General features: G+C 37.1%; 1 protein-coding gene across 8 annotated transcripts in view; it reads left to right on the forward strand.

The window, feature by feature from the left end:
* Positions 1–19922, forward strand: part of COL14A1 (collagen type XIV alpha 1 chain) — a 126163-nt gene that overhangs the window by 79948 nt on the left and 26293 nt on the right. For all 8 annotated transcript variants that reach the window (XR_008235199.1, XM_052787151.1, XM_052787152.1 and 5 more), the window contains 12 exons: positions 32–196; positions 1719–1757; positions 1974–2112; positions 4434–4576; positions 5515–5624; positions 7291–7449; positions 11891–11968; positions 12244–12330; positions 16080–16133; positions 16535–16630; positions 17866–17919; positions 19147–19200. Coding sequence is in view for 7 of the 8 variants with exons in the window: in XM_052787151.1 (XP_052643111.1) it covers positions 32–196; positions 1719–1757; positions 1974–2112; positions 4434–4576; positions 5515–5624; positions 7291–7449; positions 11891–11968; positions 12244–12330; positions 16080–16133; positions 16535–16630; positions 17866–17919; positions 19147–19200 (1178 nt within the window). In the remaining variant the exon portion in view is untranslated. The remainder of the gene's footprint in view (positions 1–31; positions 197–1718; positions 1758–1973; positions 2113–4433; positions 4577–5514; positions 5625–7290; positions 7450–11890; positions 11969–12243; positions 12331–16079; positions 16134–16534; positions 16631–17865; positions 17920–19146; positions 19201–19922) is intronic.

A 19922-nucleotide genomic window follows, 5' to 3' on the forward strand; every position in this document is an offset into this window, starting at 1 on the left:
ACTCAAAAGAGTGTTCTTTTTTGTTTTACAGGTTTCAGCTTTTTTGCTATTGGAGTAGCTGATGCTGACTATTCAGAGTTAGTTAATATTGGCAGCAAGCCTAGTGAAAGACATGTCTTCTTTGTGGATGACTTTGATGCCTTTGCAAAGATTGAAGATGAGCTGATCACTTTTGTTTGTGAAACTGCCTCAGCAAGTTAGCCATTTTGACTTATACTTGTTTCTAAATAATAACTGCTACATACTGGGGGGTTTGTAACTATTATTTTTCTATTAAGAGGTATTCTTGAGCTTTTTAACATAATTTACTGCAGACGATATAACTCTAATATTATTTCCATAAAAGATTAAGGAAATGAAGGTGTTTTGACTTCAAAATAATTAATGGTTGTTTGCTATAAATCCAGAATTCATCCATTGGTTGTCAAAAAGTTATTTCAGATTTGAAACATTGTTAATGGTTCAGAATTTAGTCATAAAAAGTTAATTATATTTTATTTTCTAGGCTACTTTAACCATCTGTAAGAGTAAAGTTAGCTACATTCATTATTATTCATATCATGTGATTAATTTATTAATGGAGAGCTAATCATTAATGTTTGTATTATCAGAGAAAGTAGAAGAGTTGTAGCCTAAGGAAAAGCATAAAACACACCCAAACTCTTTGAAATCTGTGAAAATGCCACACTTCAAACTCTTTATGAAAATGAAGGGAAAGACATTCTGGAACAACACCTAATGGTTAGAGGTGAATAATTCACATGCTTTTAGGTGTGTGCCCTCAATATGTTTCCTTATGTATAAGCCAGGAAGTAGGCAGTTTATAGCTGATGTTAATGATTTGTGATTGTAGGGAGTCCTTGTGCATAGGACTGTGAATTATCATGGGACTGTGAGTTATCAGAGCTGGTAAACACAAATATGTTGCTTGTGTTCCATCAGTTCTTTGGTTTTGACCATTAACTCTACTTTCAATGGTAGAGAGAACTTTGAATGTTGAGAATACTCAACAGTAGCATTTATTGGTCTCTTTTGCTTGTATTCTAAAAGTGATCTCCAAATATGAGTATCCTGGGGTGTCATATTGACATCCTGTGCCTAGGCTTATTGATTTCCCAGGGCACCTTTCCTCGAAGAGATTAGTGTGCTTTCTTCCCTGCTGGAAGAAAAATATAAACCAGATTTACAGCTATTTAAAATGGGTGCACACATCTTAAGGACTGCGTGCAATTCTGGTCTCTGTTGCTCATGAAAGCTATTGTGGAGTTTTAAAAGGTACAGAGAATGCCAGCTAAAGTAATTGAGCTTGAGCTGGAGTTAGGCTGGAGAAGCTCACAAATAGAGAACTAGGGAGCTCTTGGTTAAAACCCAGTATAAGACACATGTTTTTACACAACAGACAGTGAATTTGTTGCCACAAGAGGTTGTGAAGGCAGGTTCATAGAAGGATTGGACAAATTCATAGACAACAGATCCGTAAAAGGATATTTTATGGAACACACAGGAATATACCCTTCAACATCTTTGCTGCAACCCTTGTGGATCCTGAGGAACATCAACTGAATGGAGTAGAATGGGGCCAGATTTGCATGCCCTTTCTAAACAGCATCTCCTTTTGCTGCTGTTAGGGATAGAGTACTGGGCTGAGTGGAGGATCATTGTTCTGACCCAGTGGGACATCTCTTGTATCCTTAAATCTGTCTTTCCTTCTTTTCCAGCCTGCCCATTGGTAGTTAAAGACGGCAACAATTTTGCAGGTACAGTATTTTTGTGTTCATCTTTGTTCCTGATTTATGGAATTGTTTTCATTACCTGATTTTCACAATATTAGGCAATAAATTTCCCTTTATGCTAACAGCTGTTAAACAGATGGTGATATGAAACTCTTTGATGCAACTGCTTTGTCCTCTTTTTGTTTCCTGTAATGCAGTATTAATTTCAATTAACAGAATGTAAATTTTGATGCCTTCCAGGATTTAAAATGATGGAAATGTTTGGTTTGGTTGAAAAGGAGTTTTCAGCTGTGGAAGGGGTTTCAATGGAACCTGGTACATTTAATGTTTATCCATGTTACAGACTGCACAAGGATGCCCTGGTATCCCAGCCTACCAAGTATGTATTAACATATAAATATTCATAAACCACATGAAGATAATTGTCCAGTGCAGGCAATTATTCATTTCAGGGACCAGTATTTTCACATCAGAATAGCAGAGATGCTAGTGTATATCTACATTATACTAATGAATAGGAAGAGTGTTTGGTGTCCTGAGTCCTCAATCAGTTTCATTCAAAACTAGCAGTTGGGGATAAAAGTAGGTAAGCCCACTGGCTATTTTGAGTTTCCCGCATGAGCTAGTTTTGGGCTTGTGCCAGTTTAGCATCAAGCAGTTTTGTGCAGGCGTATGTCTGGGTGGATTCCAGTATGTAGTACTTTGTGAAAGGTGCCTCTGGAAAGCAGGTTGAAGTCTCATAGAGTGCAGAATGTCTTTGAAGCCTGAGTCAGAGTGGGAACCTGCTTTAGGTGTCAGTCACTTTCTGCATCAGCCTATGTCCATTCATTGATGACAAAGGAAGATTATCTCCTTATGCTGAAATGAGTCTGTGTGAAACACCACCTAGTACCTTCCTGGGAGGCAGGACATAGTTCAGTCACGAGGACTGTGTCCTGGGAGAGATATGGAGGAGGCAATGAAGAAACCTCCTATTGAACTTTTACAGTCATTCCTCGGAGAGGAAGTGATGGAAACTCTCCATTTTTACTATGAACAATGTGTATGTTGTGTTTGGTTCCTCTCAGTCCAGTCCCCCACTTTTGTATTAAGTGGCACCAGAGAAAAGCAGTAGCCCTGCTGGATTAAACATGGGAAGATGTAACAAAAAGTATTCTTTAGCTGAGATAAATAAGAAAGAAAAACAATGAGAAATTACTTTTAAGGTTTATATCAGATGTCATCTTAGTCTTTTTGTGTGATTATCCTGTTGTGTCCCAGTTGGAGCATTAATTCTTGGAGCTGTTTCACATTCTCCGTGTTGAGTTTCCTCCTGGGTCTAGTTGGAATGGAATTTCCAGGGAATAGCATTTCTCACTTCTTTTTCCCTTTCTGCTTCTTTCTAATTGGATCTGCTGCATTTATATGCTCTTCTCTAGCTGCCACTCCAGCCTAATCTTACTGCTTCATTAGGCTTTCACTCCCTTTCATGGTTCAGAGAATACCTTTCTCTTGATGATCTACAGGTATGTCTGAATAATACCACTTGTTTTTGTCATCTCATCCGTGCACTGAATGTCATTAATGTTACTCTCCTTTTTGAGCTCTGTATCCCCAAACCTTGTGTTTCCCCCACCTTGCTTATTGAATTTTCTTTCATTTCTGCTTTGTACAATGGGCATACTGTAAGGCTTTGTTCTTGTACCTACTGAGTTGCCTCTCTCTTTCTCTATGGGAAATGTGCAGTGTAACATCACCTTTGATCATCTATAGACACTGTGCAGAATATATTGATTGTATATCACATTTAACTCCTTTTCCAGCATGATTCATATCTATATATCTTATATGTGCCAGAAATACTTTAGAAGGAATGGATCATATTTGGGGAAAAGAAATTGATTAAATAACATCTTCAGGCTTCTTTCCGATCCCTTTACTGTAATTTTAAAGAATCAGGCTAATTAACATTTTCAACATACTGTCAGTCATTTCAGGCACTTGTCCAAATGTCCCACTTTGGGATTTGACAATGAAAGGTTAAATTAAATTGGAAGTACTAAATAGCAAATTTTAGGAAATGGCATAAAATAACATACTTCTTTTATATCATAAACTTCTCTCTTCTGCAAAAATTCCAGGAGAACAGATTGTATATCTGTATGTGTGATCTGTTTTGACTTCACTTTCTTACATATTGGCTTTGAAATGTATAAACTACATTCCCTACAATATATGAAGCTTCCTATAACAGTCTCTGTCAGTCCTAATTTCTATCCATTAGTGATGATTTAATGACAAAGGATGTGTCTGTTGAGATTGGTCTTCCAAGCAACTTCTATTTTCATTGTCTGTTAAACCAGACAATAGCAAAGGTCTTGTGAGTGGCTACGATTTTTAAAAAGCTTTTAATATAATTAATTTCAGCTTTACTTCAAACTGACCTCCGATTTGATCTTCAAATTAAAAAAATAAAAATAAGAGCAATTTTATAAATTTCAGGGGAAAAGATAACTTCTCCTTTCTTCATAGGTATTCTTTTGATAGTTATCAAGTTGAGTAGATTTTGCAAACACTTATTCATATTGCTTCTTGGTCTTGATTTCCAAAGAAATATACAGAGTAATAGAAAGTGAGAAAGTGTGTTAAGTAAACATCTGGTGAGTAAATCACCAGATTTAAAGTTTGTTTCAGTTTAAAAGACGTTATTTCTCTTAACAGGTATTTGCATCCTGAAGGTCTTCCTTCTGATTATACCATTACGTTTCTCTTTCGTATACTGCCCGACACACCTCACGAGCCATTTGCTCTTTGGGAGATTTTAAATGAAGAGTATGAACCACTGGTTGGAGTTATTTTAGATAGTATGTATTTTGTATTTTATCAGTGACTTTTTCTTTAACTGTATGAATGATTCATTCTGTGTCTATATTTATTATTGCCAATGTTTTAATCTGCTGCCAGAACAACTACCTGAATCTGGAAGGTGATAGTGTCTAATGGATATTTTTTAGATTTAATTTAACTGAGTTTAATTTGGAGTTAGAGTCAAATTTTGAATATGCTGTTCTAAACTGAGAGCAACGATGCTGAAATCCAAAGAGCTGTACTAGATGTAAATTCATGTAAGGGAGCTACTCATTTGCTTTTAAAATTTCCACTGTTCTGAATCTGGTTCTAATAGAATCTATTTTGATATATGCCAGTGGTACTGACAGTACAGTATACGTAGAGGCAATGCAGTCTGGTGGATAACAGACTTAGAGCTAGAGACATTAACTCTTGACGATTCTTTTCATTTCTACTTGATTTGACTTCCATAACTGTAAAACAGGGATTATAACTTAGAAGGTTTCCGTATTCACTGTTGAAAACATGTAGATACTCTGATAGCTGTTCTTTATAGCTGCCGATTTTAAAAGAGATCTATTAGTACTTATCTTTCTATCTTTCCTAGAATTTTTTAGATAAGTCACCTTGAAATAGGTGGGAATTAGGCATTTAGCTACCTTGAGGATCTGTACCTCCCTTTGTTGTCCAAGTCCCACAGAGAACTAGTGGGAGAGTAGGATCAGGTAGACATGGGTCAGATAGACTCCCATCCTTCCTTGTCAAACCAGGAAAGAACATTTCTCTGAGATAACTTGTTACTTCCGGGTCAGTATATCACTTATGAATGTGTTTTACTAACATTTCATCTGACATCTTTGGTTGTCTTTGTTAAACACAAAATTGACCCTTTTAAATAATGTATCAGGCCTTTTCTTCCTCTAACAGAGCCCTTATTTTTATTCTCACACAGATGGTGGTAAAACCCTGACTTTCTTTAACTATGACTACAAGGGAGACTTTCAAACTGTGACTTTTGAAGGTCCTGAAATAAGGAAGATATTTTATGGGAGTTTTCATAAGGTTAGTAGTGGTAACAGGAAAAAAGAAAAGCACTCTGAATAAAGGTTTGGGAGTGTTTCATGTTTTGAAATCTTCTTTCATGTGGTCAACTGCTGCCAAAAGGAATGTATTTTGCACATTCAGAATCATCTACCAAACTGTCTTAAGTCTCTTTGCAATATTAAATTAACATTAAACAAATCATAGTTTTTATGTTGAAGCTGATGTGATCAATTTTCATCTCATGCTTTGTGCCTGTATTTTCGAGTCGATTAAAAACACTTGCCTTGAAAAGTAATTTAGAAATACATTGGCTTTTTCTTTTAAGGTTTGGATTGGAAATGTCACTCAAAATGGAAAGAAAAAGTCCAGCAAAAAAAATTATCCTTCTTTCAACCAGAGTTGTTATTTTTAAACATATTTTAAGGGCTATGCCATGTCGAAATTTTCTTGGCTGTTAGAGAACTTGTAACATTCTTTCCGAAAGCAGATGAAGTAGTGCTGGGATTGTAGCACATATTTGTTGTGGAAGGTGCTTCTGTTCTTCACTTTTATTCCTGATGTTTGCATCTTTCCTAAACAAAAAAAAGGAGACTGTGGATTGAGGGATAGTATTTACAGACCTTAACTTTTCCGTTTTAATTGATGGTGCGAGAAAGGGAAGGTAGGTCAGAGCTGGGGTCTAATTCTGACTCTTTTAAGTTGTGATTTGGAGGAGTATATGAGGCTTTACCAAATTCTTCTCTTAAAGCATTTTTCTGCATTTTGAATGATGATCCTTGCTACACATGTGTTTGAAAGCCACAGGATACCAAATTCATTGCAGCTTTTCAGTTATTTAGTTCCAGCTGAGCCCAAAGCAAAGCAGCTTCAGGACTCCTTCCTGACATTCTCTTACTTTGGGCTCTGATCTCCACATAGTGTACTGGTATAGAGCAGATCCTGCATTTCTACCAGCTCTTCATCAGGTCTCTCCTCACCGTGCCCCCCCCCGCCCCTTGCTGTTTTCTTTGCTTTGCTGAGAGTTTGCTTGTGACAAGATAATTGTGGTTAGGATTGTCCTCTCTGCTGGGAATGTCTTTGCTGCATCAGTGATGGACAGCAGAAGGAAGTACCTTTGTTATTGTGCTCTGCTTTTCTGTACTGTGTTTGATGTGATTTGATTTTTTTCACTGTAAAAACTTCACTATGAAAGGTTTTGCTGTGTGGTTAATGTATATTTACAGGCTAAATTTTACTGTTTCGTTTTGGCTTTTGCAGGTGGCTATAAAATATGTATTGGTGAATTCCAGTACTGTATAGCAGGATCATACAAGGCCCAGGAGTCATTACTGACCACATAAATCAAGGCTTGTTTGGGATCTGGGTGGTATACGAACATTGTGTAGATCTTTTGTCAGGAATAAATTATTTTCTTACTGAATAAATTACGTAAGGTGCCAATTTGTATGCAGATGTCATAAGCAGAAAAATAAGCTAAATTCATTAAACAGATTAGAATCATAGAATAATTCAGGTTGGAAGGGACCTCTAGAGGTCATCTAGATTATTTGCTATGGATTATTCTCTGAGTTTTGTTAGCAAACATGGAGTTAGGAGCTCATTTCAAAAAATGCCCCCTTTTCCCAGGTAATTAATATATCCTATGTGCTCCTTTGTATGTTAAAGCATCTTTTCTTTTTCTTAGTTGCATGTTGTTATCAGCAAAACTACAGCCAAAATAATTATTGACTGCAAGCAAGTGAGTGAGAAGACCATTAATGCAGCAGGGAATATTAGTTCTGATGGCGTAGAAGTGCTGGGAAGAATGGTCAGATCCAGAGGACCAAGAGACAACTCTGCACCAGTGAGTAGAACAAGAAAAAAATCTTTAAACCATTTAAAATATCCTAAAAACAAGTGTTTGGGATCTTTGCAGTTAGTTTTAAGTTGAAGCAGAGTGAACTCATATTTGAAACAGTAAAGTTACAGCATTTCGGAAATTCTGCAAAAGCCTGCAATAGTTCTCAACTTGGGCAAAATCTGTTTTTGATTGTTTTAATAAATGAAATCACTAGATCATCATTTTTCAAATGTTATTCTCAAACACATATGTGAACACAGTCGATACATTCAGATATGACTTGTGTTTCAAACTTCATGACACACAGTGATACGGTGTGTAGCTCCTTTGCCTGGAATCACTTAAACTTTGTTTTGAGTGATAATTATTACCCATGTCTCTTATTCCCTCTTACTCTTTGTTTGCCCCCAAGGTCACTGTCTGTTCATTAAATAATTGAACTGGTTTGACATAGATGGCCCCCAAGCCCCCTGTCTTGCTATATCCAGTTCTTTTATAATATAAAATATTTTAAATGTGAAAGATCATCCCCAAGATTAAGTACCCTTTCATTCCTCTGAGATTATTCTCATAGAAGCAGTAATTGATCATTCTGTTTGCATGGCAACCTTTGGGAGTCTTTCCATTTTGCTTCAGATGTCATTAAGAAGGTTTGTTTGGGTTTTTCAGGTAGATTTAGTTATTGAAGAAGAATTGACAGTCTGGTGATGATCTTGGGAAGGCTTCTTTGCTGTGCAGTACTGTTTGCTAATTTTCTTTGAACTTTCTTGACCCTAGAATGAGGTTAGCAGAGAATGTGAACTTTGAACTCAAGGCTTGATTAGAATAGGAATGAGGTTTCAAAAATGTATTTACTTGCTACTGTATGGAAATACTCTTCTTTTAGTAAAAAATAAGCCCTCAGAATATATCTCTGCGTACAAAAAAGAGCCTTTAGGCCTCAAACTTATGGATAATAATTATATCAAGCCTGTAAAGACAATTACACAGAGAAACCTTTGTAGTCACATTCCAATAGAAACAGAAAAAGGCAAACGTAGGATATCTTGGAATTAGAGAAGGCTTTGTAAAGAAGTGGAAAGAAATGGTGTCTTTTGTTAGAACCCAGGAATCTATAAAAGATAAGTCAGACTGCCCACTCACTGAAAAATTTGGTTTTGTTCAAATGAACTGTAAAACTGATGTAAGACTACAAATGTGTAGCTGAAGACAAAAATTCTTTACTCCATAGTACTGTTTAGCTGCCTTCAAGTATTACCACATATACTAAATTACAAGCAGGTCAAGAAAGCACCCAAATACCATTCTTCAAAGTCTGCATTCTGCACATTTTATTCATATTGAGTAGAACTTGTGTGAATAGTCACATTTAAGGCATGAATGAGTTAGTTTCCGCTACTCCAAAAATTAGAGGACATCAAAGGAAGCTAGTAGGAGGCAGGACAGAGGTTCTTCTCACAACAGGTAATAGATCAGTGCAGCTCCTTGCCGTAAAATTTTGTGGGTGCTAAATAATTATATAGATTGTAGGGAGCCTAGACGAATGAAAGGGAAATGTTGGTTGTTAACAAATCTGGGGCAGGAGATCCCTGATCTGAAAGGCATTGGAACCTAATAGACTGTAAGGTAGAAGTATGACTTACACCCTTGAGCTTCATTAGATATCACTTGTGCCACCGTTGGAAATAGAATACTGGGATTTATTCCATTCCAGTATCTTCACAGTTTTAAGAGGTTCATGAAGGCATGCATACAACAAAAATTACTTTTCGTAAAACGTTTTGAGAATTCTTTTGAATTGGTATGAAAATTGGTGTTTGTTGATAGTTCTGAAAAGTTCTTTTTTCATTAGCTGTATTTTCATGAAATGCTTTAATCTGACTGTTAGAGATGCTTATTAGAGAAAAACACGCAGGCAGTTATTTTGGAATAAAATTGTGGATGTTTTGTTCTGACTATTCACATGGAACAGTTTAACATTGTCAGAATGTTTTTAGTGAGGTTTTTTTTATAAATGAATCCAGTGCAATCACCTGCATTTTGCAAAACGTTTCAATTTTGAGGGAATATAATTGTATAATAGTTATTTTCCCATTGATGTATGTGGTGTGCAACAGGAAGAAATAGAGATAGATAGGATAAAAATAGGACAAAAAGAGGATTAGGCTAAAGGTGCCTAGCCCTTTTAACATACCTTAATAGTAAGGCATCTCTGGATTAGACACCCTAACCAGCTAGAGCAATGAAACCTGACTGTGACATGCAGCAAGTAATGTTCTTTATTCCTTCAGTGGGATTTAATGAAAAGTCCAGCTTTAAAACATTGTTTATTTACAATCACAAACCTTCTCTTTATTGATGTTTCCTTTTCTTTGAAATTGTTTACCTCTGTGTATAAGTACTGTTAAAAAAAGTAATGTGTGATGTGATCTGGTCTTGAGAAATCTTTGCAGAACTGTAGTCTGATCAGATGAGGATGGGCAGACTTTTCCGTCTTACTGGTTCTGCTTGCAGGGCTGGATATTTAGAAAGCAAAATCACTGTGAATACAGAGAACTATGAATAAATGTTTAATGGTAGCAAAGAAAGCTTTGTTTAGTTATTTAGCTTGAGTCAGAGCAACCCACATAATACTTTAAAATAAGAATACTGAGTCATTCAACATTTGGTTGGTGAATACAGCAATTCAGGAAATGTCTATTTGCTCTTTATTTTACACCAACATGCTTTATCGCTATGGATCTCTAGATTGTCTAATCCAGAGAAAATGAATGCATATACACGCCTGTGTAGGACTGCATAAATTTAGCCAATACTGGCAACCTTCAGTTGTTCAGGATAACAGAATAGCTTGGGATGGACTGTGTTATGGAAAAAGTGGCACCAGTGCTTACTTCTGAACCTAAGCTGCTTGCTGCACAACCAGCTCAGGCGTTTCTGCACTCCTTTTCTGGGATGTCTTATTTACTTAAGTGTAGGATCATGCAAATGCCCAGGGTCATTCTGAGTCCAAGCAGTATGTTCATGTGCTACTCTGCTCACCTAATGAGTCTTCCAGGAATTAGTAGCTTTGGGATGTGTAGCGAAGAGGCATCTAGGTGGCTCCACCTGGAGCCAGCTTGCATTTGACATAGCCAGGGACACAGACTTCTTGCACTTAGGATAGACCTTTGTGGAGCCAAACCAAAGGTCCAAAAGCTGCTTTCATGCTGCACTTTGGCTGTCTAAGGTGTTTAGCATGGAGCCAGCTCACGTGTGTCTGAATCAGTAGTACAGCATATCTACAAATCAGCTAATCTGCTGGCAGATAAGAAGAATTTCTATGTATATGAAAGTATTCTATTGTTTAAAATATAATTGACTTATATAAGAAAAAAAATAAGGCAAAACTGAAGGTACTCATATGTAGTTCATTTTAACAGCTTTAGAAGCAATGCAGTTTTAAGAAAGTCTTTAAATTCACTCCTCTGTTCTAGTGTTAAAATAATGCCACTGAAAATAATAATGGGAGCAAAACCAAAGAGAGTTCTATCTCTAGCAGTTCCTCACACTTTTTAATGTGTGGAGTTAATGTAATGTGATGTTCTGTTCCATTCCCCTCTCTATTCAGTATGCACATAAAAGATGCATGGAAAAAGAATAGAAATAGTAACAGAAGAAAGCTTCATCTCTCTTAGACCCCTTTGTTCAGTTCAAGGCTGTAAAGGAGACAACTGGTTTTACCATTGAGTCCTGTTTAGTATATTGTTTCTGAATACCTAGCATCCATTATTTTTACCAAATGTGTGTGTTCTTGTAGATTAAATTCTTGTCCAAACCATGTTCCCAGACCTGTGGTGGGAATTTTCTTCCCAATGTTGTCATGTGTTGAGCAAGCTTTTCACCATCGTTAAACTTTCGTTGCCTAGGGATAATATGGATAACAGCGGGCATATTCTAAAGTAAAATAAAACTGGAGAAGATGATAAATATTATTTGTGGCTCAGCTCCAGTGTAAGTAATAGGCTACAGGAGACCTTGTCCCAGATAAAATCTGAGCACCATACCAGTGGGTTAAGAGAAATCACTCAGTTTTGAGAAGTGAAGCTCTCTTTTGCCTGTCTCTTGATGCCTCCTTTGCTAGAAAAAAGTATTGGGAGGTACCATTGGGCAAAGTCAGGAATTTAATCAAGGAGGTGGGGATAATCCAACAAATGCCTGCAGCATTTAACTGTGAACAGCTTGCTCAATCCACATAATGCCTGATAGTTCAGACAAGTTGGTTAGAACACAAGCCTTTTACTGTTTAAGTTACAGTATTTGTGGCTAGCTGCTCGAAGTCAATAGCCTTTCCTCTGTGTAATCTGAGTGCTTGAATTAAGGTAGCTTTTCTTGCTGATGGCTCCATTTTGCACTGATCTTACAACTAACATTCATCTTGTACATCACCCTTGTTTTGAAACAGTTGCAGTTACAGATGTTTGACATTGCTTGTGCTACCTCATGGGCCAATCGAGACAAATGCTGTGAGCTTCCTGGCTTGGTAAGAAACCTCTTTCAATAATTGTAGAATTTACCTTTTACTTTCCACTTTATTAAGACAAATGTTTTAATGTAAATGAATGGTTAAGAGTTTTCAAAAAAGCCCAAGTCTGCTTGGATTACTTGTCCTATTGAAAGTCAGTGTGATGTATGTTTCTAAATCAAGTAGGTGCTTTTGAGGCATCCACACAGTACTATGTCTTAGATGCATAAAATTCTTAACTTCTGTATTGAAGTTTTGGACATCATTCTCTTCCTATCTTGATTTTTCCTTAGAGAGATGAGGAAAATTGCCCTGCCCTTCCTCATGCTTGTTCCTGTTCAGAAGCTAGTAAGGGTCCCCTTGGACCTCCTGGACCACCGGTAAGGTTTTATTCAGGTTTGTAGTCAACTGTATCAAATAGTCCCCTGCATGCAGACATGTGTGTTTCTCTGCTCATGCTGTGTCCTGTATGCTCCAAGAGCATGTTTTGAAGAGAAACAGCCAGTGAAGAATGCGAAGGAAAATAAGTTTCTGAAAAGGTTAAAGTATGCAAATTACATGAGACACATGTTCAACAACAAAATTAACTTGCACATAAGACATTCATGTAGTAGATCCTAGCAGACATTTATCCTAGTAACAACTCAGAGGTTAATCTTTCTGCAAGAACTGTTCTTCAAGCTCTGGTACAAAAACTTGAAAAGGAACTCAGGAAAAAATTCACTGAAGAGGTGTATCTTGAACAAGGAAAAATTATTCTGTTCTATTTGAATGTAGGTTATAAATCAAGTATGGATTAAGGTTTTAATTTCTGTATATAGGTGTCCAATTTGTGTTCTGTGAAAAAGACAATGGGATAGTTCACACAAAAATGAAACTGAAATTGAGTAGTTTGACCACATTTTACAGTAAAATGAAAAATGTTTAATAATTATTTGACTGGAAGGAAGTCTGCTACTATAGTTCAAAACATATACAGGTCAGGAATTGCCAAAGCTTAATCCAGCAGTAATGTAATGTACTTGTATTTATTACATTTAGGATTAACAATATTTTGAGTAGCATAGTGCCATGCAAGAGAAGGCTTAAAATCAAGCAGAAAAATCACTGCCTATGCAGGGGAGTATGTGATTCTGGAACTCAGGCTCTTATGAGTGATACTTTTTTTGCCAGTTAGATGGCATAGCTCTGCAAAAAAGTAAGAGGCCTAGGAAAAAGCAGAGCAAAAGAATAAACTCAGCATTCATCTCTGTGCCAACCAAAAGTCAGAAAGTCACATGTGCTATGTCTGGTCAATACTGCTCCAAGTCGTTAAAATGTCATGTGACTTTTCTCTAAGCCAAGGATTTTTCTGTTTAAGGGATCAGGATTCTACCATGTAGCCAGTTTTAGACATTAGATTCAAATACTCCAAATAAAAGGCTTCCATTTGTTTGGGATAGTATCTCTGGAAATATTTTTTCAGCTCTTTTAGGAAGTGGGTCATTTTGGGTAAGACAAAGTATAATTTAAAGTTAAGATTATCTGTCAGATTTCATTATGGGATACTGTTTTTATGGCTTAATCTTTGCCAGAATTTGAGCATCCTGTCTGAAGTTCCCCACGCAAAGTAGAAGTAAGATATCACACAAACCTGATGCCTGCATTTTGAAAGGAGTGTTGCAGAACTAGAGAAGATGAAGAAGGAGATAAAAATTATTGGAAGACTGGAGAAGTTTAACTGCAATGAAAAGCTTTCAGTGCTTCATAGGTTTTAACTATTAAAAAGAAATAAGGTGGTGACTTGATAACAATTGATTAAGAACTGTTTCTGGGGGAAAGCACTGGCTATTCGGAAGTTATTTAAAATAAGAGAAAAAGGCATAACAGGAATTCCTGGCTCGAAGTAGAAGCCAAAGAAATGAAAAATCTGAAATCAGTCACACAAGCTTAGTAGTGCTAGGAAATAACCTCCAAAACGAGTTTATTAGAGAAATGGGGGAGGCTCTTGTGATGTCTTCAACTTAAATCAATGGTTTTCTGGAACTTGTGCTTTTACCAAGCAAATGTTACTGGGTTTAAAACATGGATGAGTGTACCAAACTCAGTGTGAATCCTAAAGCATACAGTTTAATAGCTCATCATCAGGCTATTTTTAAATATATATCTTTACTCAGTAAAAAGTAATCTGTTTCTGAGAACAAAATGGGAGAAGACTCTGTGATTTTGTTTATGTTAAAAAGTTGCAGTTATTTTGCTGAGCATTTACATAGCAATTTTTAATCTGAGAGAGAGGTAGGAGAAAGGCAGAGGCAGGAGAAAGGGCAGAGGGAAGCTACTGGGCTGGAATGCAGAGATGTGAGGACCCGGAATTTGGGAACTTGCAACTGGAACACAGTTCTGTGGAGAGCGTGGGATGAGATTTTAGGGTCAGAGCTGATGGAATGGGTCTTGGCCAAAGAGCTGTAGGATGGAAGTGAGAAGACTGAAGGAACTGGGGAAAGGAGTAGAAAACTGCTCTGTGATCACACATATGAAGACTGTATCATGATACTTTCACTGAAGAGCAAGAGTACTCTGGTACTTCCAAACATTTCTATTATTGGCATTCCTATTTAAAACCTCATAGATACTACATATGCATTTAATCTGATAAGCATGTTTTCTATTTTTACATCTGTCGTGGTTTAACCCCAGCTAGCAAATAAGCACCACGCAGCCACTTGCTCACTTCCCCCCCCACCCAGTGGGATGGGGGAGAGAATCAGGAAAAAAAAAAAAGTAAAACTCATGGGTTGAGATAAGAACAGTTAAATAGAACAGACGAGAAGAAACTAATAATGATAATGATAACAATAATAAAATGACAATAATAATAATAGGATTGGAATATACAAGTGATGCGCAATGCAATTGCTCACCTCCTGCTGACCAACGCCCAGTTAGTCCCCGAGCGGCGATCCCCCCACCCCCACTCCCCCCAGTTTATATACTAGACATAACATCACATGGTATGGAATACCCCTTTGGCCAGTTTGGGTCAGCTGCCCTGGCTGTGTCTCCTCCCAACTTCTTGTGCCCCTCCAGCCTTCTCGCTGGCTGGGCATGAGAAGCGAAAAAATCCTTGACTTTAGACTAAACATTACTTAGCAACAACTGAATACATCAGTGTGTTATCAACATTCTTCTCATACTGAACCCAAAACATAGCACTATACCAGCTACTAGGAAGAAAATTAACTCTATCCCAGCCAAAACCATGAGAACATCTTTAATGTAACTGCTGTTATTTTTATAAGTACTTGTTGTTATTATAGCCTCTAAAGAACACTATTCAGTTATGGAGCCTAGTTGTACAAGGTCCTTTTTGAGTATAAAGAAGGGCAGAATCCCTGTAAAGCTTGTATCCCAAGAAATTAAGCAATATACTCAGGTGGAGTAAGAGGGAAATTGATCTGAAAAAAGTGAAAAAAAAAAAATCTTTATTTGTGCTGTCCTAGAGGACAAAGTACATCCATCATGTAATGTGCAAAACATGTTCATAGCAGCCATTCATAGATGTATGCAACTCCAGTGTCTCAGATGTTGCTAATAAAGAAGGCAACAGTTAGTTAATAAATGATTAACAGGTTTAGGCACCGCTGAAGAAAGCAAAAAAGAGAAAAATGGGCAAAAGAGTATTTTACCTAAGATTAGCTCTAAATTAAACCTTGCTAAGTCTAGTAGATCCTGGAGTTGTCCTGGCTGAAAAATACTCCTGAGTCATTGGAAACTTAGCCTTTAACAATGTGGTGATCTTGGGGAGAACAGACAGATGTGCAGAAAGTTTCAGCAACTGGAGGGGAACCCGTGACCACGTGTATACATTTCCATCCCTGTGGTAGCTTTCAGTGTTATTTTGATGCTTACGTGGTGTGCATTCTTGGCTCTAGAAAGTAGTCACATCTGTGTTTAAATCTGTTCCTGCATATGGCCACACTTAAGTATGTTCTCAGTTTAATTACTTTAGTGGAAGGATATGGACAGGATATTCACTGATTCTTAAACACTGATTCAGGAACAAGAAAAAACTGTTTGGGCTTCTCTGGATTTTGTTTTTGTTTATTTGAGAGTTTTGGTTTTCAGCAAGTCCTGTGCTTGTGCTTCACAGGGTGGTCCAGGTGTCAGAGGTGCCAAAGGTCATCGTGGTGATCCAGGTCCAAAGGTATTTTGTACAGCACTTTACAGTTGACAGAGGCACAGGTTCTTGGTTTATCTCTGCTGCATGTAGACCTTGAAATTAATTCCAGATTGTGTCTGATGTCGCCGAGGAAAAAGCATAGTGAAATGCCATTGGTGTTTGGTGTGTCTCTTTTCATAACAATTGCTTGTCCTGTTTGTTCCTTGATAAAAGATATAAAATTCAGAATGCTGCTGTCACAGCATAAATCTTCATTGTTTTGTATTTATAAAGGAACCAGGCAGTTTTAAATTGAACCCTAACTGCTCAATGAAATGTTAACCCATATTTCAGATGTTTTTGAGTCTATTGGTATTTAATTCTTCAAACAGAAGCTGCCTTTGTCCATATGATAAGAGTTTAACTTATGTCCTGTGCTACTTTAGGGACCAGATGGACCTCGAGGTGAAATTGGTGTTCCTGGACCACAAGGACCTCCAGGACCACAAGGACCCAGTGGACTTTCTATTCAAGGGCTTCCAGTGAGACTTATAAAATCAATAGGTTCTTTCCTGTGATGTGTTGAACAGCACATATCTTAGACTAGACTGAAATATCTTTTGGTGTCCTGATCTGAATCTGAATTTCAACATTTGAGGTGAAATCACAGATTTGGGCTTAACCTATAGTGGATGTGGGTTCAGTGCCAACATTCCTGTTTGTATTTGGATCTGAACTCTTAGTTAGCTGGAAGGATTTGATCGCAAGTTGAATATGACCCAGGTATTAGCATCCAAGCCTGGAGACAAGTGACAAAAATTGCAGTGGGGGTTGTAACATGGCCCCAAGCCAAAATGTGAATGTTTTATCTTTTTCTGATTGTGGTATTGTTCATCGCAGATCAGTTCTAACTTGAAAGGTATACCCAAGCAAGAACACCATATTCGCTGCCAAAATTAAGCAATAGTATTCACTACACTTACAGAGTCTATCATCAGAGGAGATGATTAGGCTGGAGTTTGCAATGCTGTTGTGAAATAAGTCTCAGAATTTCATCATAAAGATACATTGGTAGAATAATGAACCAGCAGTGCTGATCTTGTTTCATATATGTCTCTGGTAGATGGGTACACACAAGCCTTGAAAGGTAGTAGATACATATCTTTTTCGGCTAGACTTTTTTTCAAAATTTACAACAGTATAATACACTTTCTTCTTTTTACCCAGTCTGTATGATACTGCTGTACAATATAATGAAGTGATTTACCAGAACTGTATATTCTTGATGATGTTGTCATCAGAATAATACAGAATACATTAATTATAAGAATAGTTACTTGATAGAGAAATTGTGTTTCTGCATAAAATTTAATTAAGATTTATTATCTAGAAAAGTAGATCTTTGTCATGCGTATGTACTGTAGAAACATGTCTAGTTTCCATAGAAATCCATTGGTTTCATCATTATAGGAAATACTGAGAGCTGAAGAGAAACAGATTCCTTTGAGGAAAAAAGAAAATAACTACCTTTTTTGTAACATAATGGCTATAGTTTTGTCACGTTAATTCTGAAGTCTTTTGAGTTTTATTTTCTGTATTTGTAAATTCTTCATTTACAGTTTTGCAAATAGAGTCTGTAGGTTTGCTTTCAGCAGGAAAAGTAGTCTGTTTTCTTATTGGTTGCTTGGTTGTTTTTTTCTAAAGAAGCTGAAAGGAATATTAAAAATAGGAAAGTAACCATATATTTGGTTTACTATGTGTGATTCTTAATTTTCAGGGGCCACCAGGTGAAAAGGGAGAGAAGGGAGATCTTGGTTTTCCTGGTCTGCAGGTATTCCCTTAGTTATTGTTTAACCTGTCACTTATTAAGTTTGAATGTTGAATTGACATCATTGTGAATTTAGGGCACATATTCAAAACTGCTGAGAAGTGTGTCATTAGGGTGAATTTGAATGGAGGTTTAGAATCAGGAGGAATCTAGGGTATGCTGGTGTGCAGTGACAAAATCATTCAGGGCCTGCAGAACCAGTTACTTTCTTGACCTTGTTTAACACTGAAATTGGGTCTCCATAGTCTCAAAAACTATCCACTCTTAGATTTCTGCTTACACAGTGGATAATTAGCATCTGCTTGTTTTCACTTTAAACCCATTAAATTCCTCCTGGAATTATCTAGGAGGACAGATCAGGCACTTAATCTTTTTGATGCCATCTTTCACAAGATCGGCATCTTAAAAAGCTGTAGTATTCAGTGAATCTTACTCAGTTTGGTGTCTGGTATTTAGTCTGGAGATTGCATTCCAATTTATTGCTGCTTTTCAGGATCATTTGCTCTTCCCTTTTTAGATGCTCCTCTTCTGCTGATTATATCCCTCCAGTATTTGTTGGGTGTTACCAGGTTCCCCCCTCTTGTTCATATATACTAGGGATAGTAAACTCATACAGCCTTTCCTCATACATCAGTTTTGTTAGCCTTCTGGACCACTGTAGTAATGGTCCCAGACTGCTGCTCTGCAGCCTTCATGAGCCAGAGTGACATTTCATATGAACAATGGGCAACTGCTGGATGTAACTTGTAGTCCTGCTCAGGTAGGTATTTCCCCTTTGATATTGTTGCACTGACTTCAAGCATTATGGTAACAGACTTCATTTTAGCAATGAGAGAGAGAAATAGCAGTTGCATTTTTAGGTTAAGGTACTGATCTTGTGCAGTGGAATTACACTGATGCGACACTGGAATGATGTAGGAAATCAAGCTCTTTTCAGTTTAGTGGCAGAGGAAGCCTGACTTGATGGAATTATCAGTGTTCTTAACAGAGGATTGTAGTGAGGAGGTATGAAGCCTGTGCATTTTAACAGTGTGTGTTTAACCATCTCTCATTTCACAGAAATACCTTCTTTACTGAATCTTTTCTATGGCCGCACCCATTATTGACCTCCCTAGTTGCATTTATCCAAAACATTTATCCAGAAGCATGTCATACAGTTTCACTGGAAAGTGATTTAGTTGGATTCTGTTAATTTGATCTCATCATTTGCCCTCCCTTTATAATGCTTAGGGTGTCCCAGGAGCATCAGGTTCACCTGGAAGAGATGGAGCTCAAGGTCAAAGGGTAAGGTAAAATGAACATGTTTTGCATTTGTTTTAAGAGTTTCCGTTCTGTAATGGGTATGTTTCCCAGCATGGTTGATTTATTATAGTTTATGTCATTTGTATTCTATCATTTCTGGAGACCTATATCTCTGCGCCAATCAGCAGAGAGGTCGAAGATAGGCTGGAGTATCCTTCCATCTGCTAGATCCGGTTTGAGAAATACTAGACAAGTAAGGGGGAGCCATGCACTATGTTTGTGTTTAATGCATTTGATAGGAGTAGATATCACTTGTGTCCAGCACTGCCAATTAGTCTATTTGCTTATACATTTAAAATTAGATGGTAGTTAAATGGTATATAATTAGCATGCAATCCAATGCAATGATCTAAATTTACTTTCTAGCTAGTTAATTAATAACAGAGACAACTACAAGGGGATTTAATATTCAATGTAAAACAATACCTGTAGAAACTGGTGACATAAGGAGAAGGTATAGAATAATATCAAAATTTAGTCAACCTTATTCTGCTTCTGGTAGAACAAATGAAGATACTTACAGTCTGTCTAGGAATCAGTAAAAAAATTTTCATATTCATGTGTACAGTTAAACCTGTAAGTCCTCCTCCCTGTCTCCTTGGGGGAGACTTTTGTTTCATTATTAGTCAGGCACTGGAAAGTTATTGTTAGCATAATACTAGGTTACTGTCTACAGCAGAAGTTTATTAAATATGACTTTTCAG

The sequence above is a fragment of the Harpia harpyja genome, chromosome 5, assembly GCF_026419915.1.
Source record: "Harpia harpyja isolate bHarHar1 chromosome 5, bHarHar1 primary haplotype, whole genome shotgun sequence".
Lineage (NCBI taxonomy): Eukaryota > Metazoa > Chordata > Aves > Accipitriformes > Accipitridae > Harpia > Harpia harpyja.